The sequence below is a fragment of the Orbicella faveolata genome, unplaced genomic scaffold (assembly GCF_042242905.1).
Source record: "Orbicella faveolata isolate gen_17 unplaced genomic scaffold, um_ofav_v1 contig_3, whole genome shotgun sequence".
Classification (NCBI taxonomy): Eukaryota; Metazoa; Cnidaria; class Anthozoa; order Scleractinia; family Merulinidae; genus Orbicella; species Orbicella faveolata.
Genome location: NW_028301558.1, coordinates 7,911,017 through 7,922,500, shown reverse-complemented (window position 1 = coordinate 7,922,500; position 11,484 = coordinate 7,911,017). Strand labels below are relative to the sequence as shown.

Below are 11,484 nucleotides of genomic sequence, written 5' to 3'. Positions count from 1 at the left end.
AAGTCAAAATATTCACCGCGTCAACAATATTGAGGGCCACTGTAACAACATTCACAAAGGCAAGGTGCGCGTGGGATTCTGGGTCCCTAATTGTGCCGGATACTGTGGAAGTTATGACGCCTACACAGGCTGGAATTCAGTGTCCCGGATCTTTATTGAGGAAGTTCGTAAACCTCAGGCTTAGATCTCGAGACAAAATATCCATTCCTGCATAATCACCTAATATAGGACGGTAATAATTAGCTGAAATAATTAGCGAGAGGCTCGTTGTCACTGCAATTTAATTAACTTTATGTTTGCTGGTGTAAAATAAATCGCAGGAAGATTGACAAAGAGACTGGTGCTTGTTTTCAAGCTATTCTTGCATGACCTGCTATATATATGTCTATATGCTCAACGTTGAACAACAAAGCCAACCAAATTGCTAAAAAAAAAATGTGACGGTTTTACAAAATTGGTTTTGCATGAGAACCATATGCAAAGAAACTCCAACTGACCAGGAACTCTACAAAATTTTCGAAAATTACAAACATGACCAAAAATGTGAAAAAAAAAAAAAAAAAAAAAAATGCACTGGCTTTAAAGCTTAAGTGAAAACACGAGCCCAACCCTTAATTTATGTTGAGATAAATGATGGAATGAGTCAAATGGAATTCAAAGAAGGCTTTCATTCCTAAGAATTGCTATAATTACAATACTTGTGATACTGCGCAGATTACCAAGCGACAAAAGAATTCCACAAGGCCAATACAACAATTGGAAAGGCCAAAATATCAAGAAAAATAAACAGATAAAGAGAATCACCTGAAAGAAGATAGGCTAAAACAATGGAATCAACAATGCGCGATTCAATAAAGGACCTAAAATAATGAAGACCACGAGAGCAATAACAGTACCAGAGACATTCCAATCCAACCTAAAACGCTTCTTAACCCGCCAAAGCAGGCTTTACTTTTAATCCTGTTTTTATTAAATAATATCAAGTAAACCTTCATAATTCGCCCCATATCCGAAATTCGCAACTATCTAGATCTATTTAGTGAGCCAATGGCTCTAGAAACGTGCTCAGGCTAAATATGCAATGACAGCGTTCACTTCCAAATGGAAATATGAAAAATTAGCAGTCGTCGTTCGCGTTCCTCAGACTACGTAAAACGTAGTCATTGTCTACTTGCACAAATCCCATAACACACCTCTTTTAACACCCCAAATTTTGCGTAATCATTGTTGGCAATTTCTCCTGGGACATGAAGATGTCCCAAGAAAAATCTAAGACAATGCCTATGCAAATTTTTTGGGGGTAAAAGAGGTGTATTATGAAATTTGTGCAAGTAGAGAATTCCACGTTCTTGATTTGCAAAAGACGGCAAAGAAATGTACAAAGATCTATAACGCGCGTTCACAGCTATTGTTTTGCTAATAAAACCTTTTGTTAGCTGACGTTCTCGTTGCCGTCGTCTTCGTCGTCTTGGCTTGCTTGATTTCCCTTCTACAGGGCGAGGAACGCAAGTACTGTACTGGACTAATTTAGCACGAGCGACATTAAAACTAGAGTGGTTCTCTTGCTATTTCAGTTTAACCCCACTCTCCTCCTAAAAGGCTTCAATTTTTTTTCCGGGTGGGGAGTATCCACTGAGTAATGTAAGTGCAGACGCAGGGTTACGGTCCATTCGACTTTGTGTCTGCACTAACTTCGCACAGCCGATTATATAACGAACGTTCGAACCTCTTTGAAGAAGAGAGGTTTAACCCATGCATATGTTCGTTTTCAAATGCAGACAAATGACTTCACAAAGCCGGCTTTCTCGAAATATGATTGCCTGGGATTTTGGAGAGGAGTCAAAGTAAAGAAATTGTGCAACTTTGTTTCCAGGGCTTTACCCTTAGAGATTGGCAGGGGGAACGAGCTTGGAAATTGTGGTAAATAAGCTGAAAAAGAGATGTCTGAAACGAGCAGAGTGATTAATTTCAAGAGAAGTACTGCTTTATTGTGCTGCCTTATATAACTAAAGGCATATCCGTACCACGCGGTCAATGATTAAGAGATTAATGATTGGCCGTTTTTATACTAGAGGAAGCATTATCTGTCCAGAAGGATAATGCGTCCTCGCCGTTTTTATACTAAAGACGCATTATCTGTCTGGAGGAGCTTGGGCAAACATTTGTAGTTCGTCTGGTTGAGCGTCTCTAGTATAAAGGCGGGCACAAGACGTATTATGCGTCTAGAGGAACTCTCGAATCTCTCGAAGCGCGTCGTTCAAGGCGTATTTCGAAGAATAGTTTGTTTAGACGCATAATAAGTCTTGTCCCCGTCTTTATACTAGAGACGCACATCCAAACGAACTACGAATGTTTGCCCAAGCTCGTCCAGACAGATAATGTGTCTTCAGTATAAAAATGGCAATTAAGGTTAAGTGACTGATGTGAAGTTTATTTCGCCAGCACTCTATTATGTCGCAGAAGATTTCGTCCTGCTTTGCTTATCTTTGTTCTTTTTTTTAAGGATTTATGATCATTCAAATAAACGATTTGCTGTTGTTTCTTGGAATTTGTAAAAAAGAAGACAAGCGCCTGTGCGTCACAAAACCAACTCCGTGACGAAAAGTTATTTTGCGTCACGTTTGCCCTGAGATCAGTGGCCGCGGCAGCAAATCTTTTATTTCCTCTGATTGTAGATTTGACATAGTCAACTTTTCCTTTAAACACCTCAACAACAAGAAGGAATTAGTTAATCCTTAGAGCAAAGACGCAGTTGTAGTGTGGAGCTGTTCACGAAGGGAGAAAAAAAGAGAAAAAAAAAACGTGAGTGCGCGCGAAATTGTAGCCGCGAACACCTGTCCTCGCCCCGATCACTTTGCTCTCCGAATTCTTGTTTCGCGCTCGCCGGAATTTTTTTCCGCCCTCGCCGGGAACCTGTTCGCAAGCTAGAGAATCTGGAGTCACGTGCGTCATGCCACGCAAAAAAAAAACCAAAACAAAAAACATACCGTTTAATGCTGACTCTAGAGATGAGCAGTTTACTTCAAGCCATACCGAAAATCAGTTATTCTGCAAATCGGCGCGTTTCCCATCCACAGTTGACGGTGAGTAAAGTTGACAATTATGATTAATTAACAGGAATTGTTTACATTCTATGCTCAAGTTGTGTGAACCGAAAACGCAGTCAAACAGAACTCAAATATATTCACCACAAAATTACAAACAATTCACTTATAACTGCAAATATTCGCAGTATTTGCACTTGAACGCGTGGAAAGATAAATGATTAGAGCGTTTAATAAGAAACACGCGGTTAATGTCGGAGAAAGGACTGAAAAGTAGGCATCATATAAAGAGGCAATAGAAATAGAAAAATAATTTATGTCATCTTCCGCCAACCGTTTTGCGGGGTTTATTTCGCATGAAGACTCTGGCCTACTCATAAAAGGTTTTGACATTTACAGTCGCTTCTAGTAGTGTATCCTTTATAGAGCCTTTTTTTTTGCATTTGACGATACAGCACGTCCGGTGGGAAATTTTCTTAAACTGCTCAAGCTCTGAGGATTGCGAGAAAAGCACTTCCAGGCCTGCTGTTCAGTTGAGCGGCAATTAAATCTCCATAGAGGTACTGAAAGTATGTTAAAAAATATAACTATCTGTAAAGCAATCATACAAAAAGTCAGCATTTTAGCAGGACTAACAAAAAACGAAGAAACAAGCCGCCGTTTCTGCTGAACAACATTGTTCGTATAAAATTTGCTAAATTTATTCAAAACGTGTTTTGTCGGGAATACTATTATTACACGAAGGCAAAACAACTTCACAGTGATGGCTAAGACCGATTTTTTTTTCTCTACTTCGTTATTCCAATTAATCACAGCCAGTTTGATTAATCCAATATTCAGCTTCACTTCTTTTTACCCAGTTCTGTTATTGTTTAGAGATTTGGCGAGATAAAATGTTACTACTATACAAAAGGTAAGTGACTGCAAAATAAACACGACGTTATATTGTTACGCTAGATCATAGAGTGCGGTTTTGAATGTCCGTCCGGCATAAATATTGAGTTTCTAACAGGGCCTGAAACCTATTCAGTTTGTCTAGGCAGTTTATTTGCACTTTAAACTCGTTAAACATCGATTTGTCGACAAGTCTTCGACAGCTAAGCCGTATCGTCTTTATGTTTGCGCGGTTGGTCTCTTTTTCCTAAGGCTATTTTACATACCGTTGTTATTAATTTTATTGTTTAATCACAAAACTTGGATTACAGAAGAGGCCAAACTCGGCTTCCACTTAATAGCAGTTGATATAAGAAGATATCACTGACAGAAATGGCTCAGACCTTCGCATACTGGCAGAAATTGAACTGTGAGACATAGTTTTAGAAACAAGTGTTTTTCGGTGTAATTGAGCCTCATTATCATTTAGACAGCTTCAAAGATTACCAAATTAAACCCTTTTGTTTAAGTGAAAACCGAGGGCGTAACATTTAGCGTCGATGTCGGAATCATCATGATGTGTCTGGTGTGGACACACTGACTGGTTTCTATTAAATTCGAGAATCTTCCACCGCTTAATTTTCTTTGTGTTGCGGAAATTAGCGATTAATTTTCATTTTTATCATGGTTTTAAAAGGTTCATTGACACGAGAGTTCTACCATTATCAAATAATAATGCATCAGTTGCCTTAGAAGCAGTAGTGACAAGGAACTTAATCTATCACAAAATCATGCCTTGTTTTGCTTTCAAAAATTTGTACCAACTTTCAAAGCTAAATTCATGATATTCATCAGTCATACAAGATGACGATTGAAAGGCTTCATTTCATTGGACAAATAGTCTACAATAAAGAACATTTTTAGCGAATAGTACTTCTTGCTAGAATAAAACCATGAGGCTATTTTAAAAATGGTTATTAACTCATTATTATTTCACAAACTTGTTTTATCGAGATTCACTTTAGTCGTGTTCTAAACAGCAACAAGACCAGGGTGACTTGGCTGACAGTGTAAGCTACTAAACTGATTTTCTCTGCGTTTAGATTTGATTCAAAATGAAATCTAACATTTCTCTCTACTTTCTTATTGTCGGCACATTTCAAGACGCGCAAGTTGACTAGAAAGGTGAGTGACTGTTTTACAAATGGTTTAAATACTGTCTGACTGTCAGAGACGCATTTTTTGTAGCCATGAATGTTCTAACCACAGATAAAGCGCTGTTTGCTGAAGCAATTTCAGACACTAGCTCGTCTCGTGTAATATCGTGCGATACCACAATGCAGAATTTTTTAAACAGCCAGTTCTGCTCTTTTTCTGTTGATATAAAGCAACTGACTGGAAATTGAAAATTTGAAATTGTTCGTTTCTTATTGTTTAATTCACTTGCCATCACGTTTATTGTTTTTATTGTGGTATCACTAATAGAGCGCAGATTTTGCGGGAAACTTTCACTTTCAGTGAACTGAAAATTTATGTTCAAAGTTCTTCATGATGTAAATTCAATCGTTATTTATTGATGTTAGTGGTGGATTTATTTCAATCTTTTTCAGGAGAAAACCTGTCGATCAATCAAAACATCAAAAAACACCTAGTTTACAAACTTATAAAAAGGAAAACGGACCAATTAGATTTATTTCAAGCTTTGTCGTTTTCACTCATTGAAAAATTCGTCCAGTGTGGCTACATGCAGGTTGTAGATGTGTGATAATGACTTCAACATAGTTTTCGAGATTAGTTTCCTTTACTGACTGCTAAAATTATTGTTTTTAGTTCATGAGGATTTGAAATATGGACAGCATTTAGACATTATGTGCGGAAGAAAAATCATAGTTGACGATATCTGTTTTCATAACTGTGGATGTTGATTATTCATTCAAGTTAAAGAATCGAGTGGTACATCCTGAATTCCTTGCTATGTTTGTGTTATGTTGCAAAAGTCCGTTATGTTTTGTGTCGAAATAAAAATGCGCAAATTTTCTGAAATGAGGAAAGAAAATTATACATCAAAGTTATCAACTTAGGCAACAGGTCCGCATTTGTTAACTAACGATTGAAAGACATAATTTTATTGGCCACTGATGGTTAATTACATGAACAAACTGTTCAGGCCAATTATATTCCTCGTAAGGAAATTGATACTAAATATAGTTGTCATCTCATAATTATTCCCAAACTTGTTTTATCGAGAATTATTTTACTCGAGGCAAAACGACGTTAACACTAGCTGGAGCGACTCGGCTAGCAGTGTAAGCTTATTCGGTTGTATTTTTCTCAGCTTTTTCACTTGATTTAATGTCAAGGCCCCTGACATTCCTTCGTCCTCTTTCGCGTTAAGCAAATCGATTACAACTTTCGGCGAGAAACCCAAGCTTAAAAATAAGGTGTGTGATTTTACTCCAGTTAAAGAGTCAGTTAACGCCAGTTCACAGCACACTGTTCTTTTGCATTGAATGCCTTGATAGAGCACATTTTTGGCAAAACAATCATGAACTTCCTGCGGCATCACTCGGTTATCGTAGCCGAATAGTCTTCCACAATTCTTAAAGTTGAAGCAACGAAATTTCTCTGGAACATGAAGAAATTCTGAGCCTTGTCTATGTAAGAACACCGCACAACTTAGCTTCCAATTTATTTTATTAAAATGACTTACAAGACGGCACCTAATTGCTCTTTTTTCACTTGAAGTCTTCAAGGACAAGCTAAGATTCTTGATCGACGAATCCCTAAGGGTAAAAAGTTATCATATCGCTCTCACTGTTTTAGAAAACACTGCAAGGTCCATTGGACAAAAACTCCGCACAATCTTAACACTGAGAAAAAACGTGATATTTGTTTGATACAACGTAACAGGAAGTTAAAATCGTATTTTTTCTTATTGTATAAACACAAAAGAACTGTCATGAATATTATCAGTAATGTAATGTTCTATTGAAACAGCTCGACTCATGGTCAACAGTAAACTGATCCAAACCCGAACCAAAGTCAATACAAAGGCTAAAAACTCTACTGCACACGTAACTTACTTATCATTCCTTTACAGTGAGTTGTTCAGCAGTGCTTGGAACAGAAAAGCAATTGTCTTCGAGCCTCGAGGTATGGTACTCTCCTCCAATTTTCCTGCTCCTGACGACTAAATTAAATAGTTTCTCAGTATTTTAATGCCACCAAAAAAATTCACGTCTCTTTGCCAATTAGGGAAGTTTTGTCGAAACTCTAAAATCAAGAAAAATTATTCGATGCCACTCTTAATTTCAAATGGGAATAGGTCGCAAGGAAAATACCTTCTCTATAGTTTACATAGCTTTATGCATTTCTCCACTTGGCCACCGGCAATTTCTCCAATTAAAAACTAATATTGTGAGTTGGCGCTAAAAATTGGGAAACATTCACATGCGTTGTTGTTTTGCACAGGTAAAAAAAGAAGCAGCATGAGGAAAAAACTGCCTACTGTTTCCTTTCAAAACTAGCACTATCGTTTCAAAATTCGCCATTGAGAGGAAATTTGTCTTGAGTGAGAGAAACGATATTCAATTTTCGCAGCATTTCCACTGATATAAAAAAACACAAATCCAATTTGAGTAGAAGCTAGTAGACGACTTGAAGTACAGCTTTCAGAGAGTTTGAATGTCCCCGTTACTAAACTAAAAAAAGCACCACTTAACCAAAGTTTCAATTCAAATTTTTACAAAGAGAGAACACGTTTTCACGTCGGAAAATTCCGCTATAAGTTTTTAACACGGAGAATAACGTCTCTTTAATAGAATTTGCCTCTCACCGTTACCCTACTTTAATGTGCACTGATCTGGTCGTTGTAAACGTTTTTTCGTAGCGAGATCGCGAAGAACTAAGAAAATAATGGCCTTCATTTCACCTAAAGTCTCTACAATGCCCTTGTTGTCTCTGTCGGCGATGTTTTTGCTGATGTACTGTGCCGGAGCAAATAACAAAACCAATCAACCATCGTACAAAATGGTGAGTTATTGCGTTACCTGACAAATGTTAATTTCTGGTAAGAGTAAAACGACATTTCGTTGCAAACACTATTGATTTAACTTTGGACATTACAGATGCGTCCACGTTGCCTTATTTATAGCTTTGATTGACTAAACCAGCTGAGCGGCGCAAACAATCGGGGCTTTCCTTCATTATAGACAAAAGTAGTTTTCTTCGCCGCTGTAAAAATTTTAAAATATTGCAACCAAAGCAAGGGGAAATACAGGGGCCTGATTCTAGTAGGAAGAAAAATTACGAAATTTAAACTTTAGAAGCAGTAAAATTTAACCCTCCATGAGTGGAACAAAGTATTTTGTGAATAGTAAAAAATCTCCAAAAACAGATAAATAATATTACTGAATTTTAATTTTTTTTAGTCGCAGCAATAAACTAAGGTGAAATTTATTGTTAGTATAATTTTCAGAGGCGAATATTCACCAATGTTCACTTTGCCTTTGGCGAATAATTGTTAAATGTAGTAAAGTACTGCTCCTTGAGAATTGCCTCACTGTTACTAACACTCTGTATACGAGTGACTGGTAAATAACAGCGTTAAAATTCATGATTGTGAATCCCGAATATTTAAGGCCTTTTTTTTATTCCAATCCAGCAGCCTCCTGCTTTATGTTATGGTGGTATCCCTGGTATGCATGGCAAGCCTGGGTCTCCTGGGGCACCAGGTCGTGATGGTCGTGATGGCCGTGACGGAGCCAAAGGTGACCGGGGCAGTCCGGGGAAGACTGGACCCCAGGGAACTCCAGGAACTCCTGGTATCAATGGAAAGAATGGCGCCAAAGGAGCACCTGGAGTCCAGGGGCCCCCCGGCCAAAAGGGGCAGCACGGAGACAGTGGAACAAGTGGAAACCCTGGGACTCCTGGTGTGATGTCTTACAAGAACTGGAAAGAGTGTGCATGGAAAAACTTGAATGACCAAACAGATAACGGTCTGATCAAGGTGATTGAGTTGTATAGGTGATGTTTTTGTAACAGATCATTACGCACAGCTACCTCAAGCTTATTGTGTGAGCGTTGTTTAGTGATAGATTATCCTATTGCAAAACATTAGGCTTTATACAAGACTTATACACTGGCAATCAGGACACCATCCCTTTCTTCCTTTGTGTTTCATTTTCGTGGTGGTTTAGATCGTGTTAAGTGCTGTCAAATAGTTTAAATTGATTTCTATTGCTCTACAACACATAAATATTTTTATTGATATTGTCAAGTGAATGTTTCCGTTTGATCAGTTATCGATCCCTTTCATTTCTCTTTTTTTTTTTTATTTGGTAAAGGACTGTGTGTTCACCAAGAACTTCTCTGACACTTCCCTCCATGTTTACTGGACTGGTACTCTAAGAATCTACGGCTGTGACAGCTGCTGCAAACGGTGGTATTTCACTTTCAACGGTGCTGAATGTTCAGGCTCTCTTCCAATTGACGGTGTTGTGCGCATGTATAAAGGAAGTGGTAAAAATCCCCATCGCGTTCGCCATATTGAGGGACACTGCAACAACATCCACAAAGGCAAGGTGCGCGTGGGATTCTGGGTCGGTAATTGTGCCGGATACAGTGGAAGTTACGACGCCTACACAGGCTGGAATTCAGTGTCCCGGATCTTTATTGAGGAAGTTCCCAAACCTCAGGCTTAGATCTCGAGACAAAACATCCATTCCTGCACAAAACGCTTATAATGGGACGGTGATAAATTGCTTAATTATATAATGCGGGGTTCCTGTGATTACTGGGTGTGTTCTGTAAAGGTTTACGGTTCCTTTTTTGAATAAAATGCAGGAGGATTGATAAAGAAACATTTATTTGTTTGCATTTGTATTCTGTTCTCTTTCTTCATCCACATAAAGACAAGGAATGTTTTGTTCAGAATGTTAAAGCTAGAAATAGCAAGAAAATGGGAAAATGAGAACACGTGCACCCTAAGGAAAAGGTGGGGTCAAAATAAACCACTGTTTGATATATAGGTTTATTATACAGTTGGCGTTTTTAACCGGCCAAGATGAACCGAATCCTAGGCTGTTATTGGCTACCCGAGCGTGAAAGATGGCGCTGTCTTGCCTGCTCTGGATTACCCGCTGTGTCCCGCCAAAAAAATAGTGCTCTTTTTCCATCGAAAAAATCCTTTATTGAGTAAACTTGGTAAGTCAAGATGGCTGGATATTGGTCTCGTTCTTGTTTTGAAAAAAATGAAGTTGGCCAATATCCAGCCATCTAGACCTCACGCTAGGTCAATAGCCCATATGTATATTAGTTCAGCTGTAATTCTGTGAACACAAACTAATTGAAGCAAACCTAAGTCGGCGGACTAAGCGTTCAAGTACAGTGCAGCCTTAAACTCAGACTAAGTTTAGTTTGACAGGACCCCGTAGTATGGAAGGAATTTTACATAACCTGCGAGTCACCTTCCAAGAGAATCTGGACAAAAGGAAAATATTACTAAGAAATTTAGTGTTGATTTTCTCTGTCATGACCACTTGGAGATATTAGAAAACATATTGAAGAAATCACAGGTTTGAGCTGAAAAACTTTGTGCACTTTGAACAACACCTGTCAACTTTAGGTCGATATCATCCTCATTTGTACCTAACTTGCTCCTTTCTGTCCTCGTGTCTCTACTTTTAGTCGATTGAAGGAATTAAAAAAATATCACAACAAACAATTTTAATTTGTTAACTATAGACTTGATTATCATCTGTTTTAAAAAATATGCCTTGTTCGGCCGGAGGAGACTCTCATTTAACTTATTCAAAGAAGGTTATCCCACAGATATGTTCTAAGGAAGTACAATCAGCTGACGTTTTAGTCGACAAACCTTCTTGTCAATTTACTCTTACATATTAACAAAAAATTCAGAATTTTTCTTTCTTCAGAGCTGTTCAATTCTATCAAATTAAAGAAAGGAAATAACAAACAGCGGATAAAAAAAAAAACATTTTCAGCCTAGTAGCGTTGATGTGAGAAAAAATTCCCGTCAATCATAAAGTGGTGTTAAATTTAAGGCGTGTCACATTTAAGGCCGAGACCCACTATGCGACAAATCGCTGCGACACGTCGCCGCGACAGCTTGCTGCAACAAATTGTGACATGTGAAAATTATTGTCGCTGCGATCTGTTGCACGAATTCAAACTGGTTTGAATTCGTGCGACATATCGCAGCGACAAAATAAGCGCAAGCAGCTTTGTCACAGCGTGTGTACGCTTCTGCGACAAGTCGCTGCGACAAAATTTAAATCAACCAATGAAGGAGCGTCATATATTTATTTTTGGAGCTTGTTCACTTTTCCCCTCTTCCAAATTCGCTTGCGTGCACCGATCAAGTTTCTTGTCGCAGCAGCAGCGCAGAAGAGGCGACTTGTCGCAGCGACAAAGCGAGTTGTCGCCGCGATGTGTCGAAGCGATTTGTCGCATAGTGTGTCTCGGCCTTTAGTTACGTCATATTCTGATTAAACATCAAGCTGGTGGGCAAAACGTCAGCAAAAACTGCCTTACTCTGGTAGACTGA

At 38.4% G+C, this 11,484-nt stretch overlaps 2 protein-coding genes across 5 annotated transcripts in view; both read left to right on the top strand.

The window, feature by feature from the left end:
• LOC149106234 (uncharacterized) overlaps positions 1-542 on the top strand; it is a 6,027-nt gene extending 5,485 nt beyond the window's left edge. Inside the window, exon 4 of the mRNA XM_089297756.1 lies at positions 1-542. This exon is cut by the window's left edge and continues 173 nt beyond it. Coding sequence (XP_089153882.1) covers positions 1-184 — 184 coding nt within the window. The 3' untranslated portion in view covers positions 185-542.
• Positions 543-4,951: 4,409 nt separating this feature from the next.
• Positions 4,952-9,778, top strand: LOC110061079 (uncharacterized). Of its 4 annotated transcripts, XM_089297768.1 has the most exons (6): positions 4,952-4,987; positions 5,082-5,102; positions 7,018-7,070; positions 7,807-7,949; positions 8,581-8,925; positions 9,263-9,778. In XM_089297768.1, the coding sequence occupies exons 4-6, from the start codon at positions 7,833-7,835 to the stop codon at positions 9,617-9,619; spliced, it is 819 nt and encodes a 272-aa protein (XP_089153894.1). In that variant the 5' UTR covers positions 4,952-4,987; positions 5,082-5,102; positions 7,018-7,070; positions 7,807-7,832; the 3' UTR covers positions 9,620-9,778. The 4 variants fall into 4 exon arrangements, with proteins under 4 accessions (XP_089153894.1, XP_089153895.1, XP_020623564.2 ...); XM_089297769.1 differs by lacking the exon at positions 7,018-7,070 and having other exon boundaries at positions 4,969-4,987; positions 5,074-5,102; positions 8,584-8,925; XM_020767905.2 differs by lacking the exon at positions 7,018-7,070 and having other exon boundaries at positions 4,969-4,987; positions 5,074-5,102.
• Positions 9,779-11,484: the final 1,706 nt, after the last annotated feature.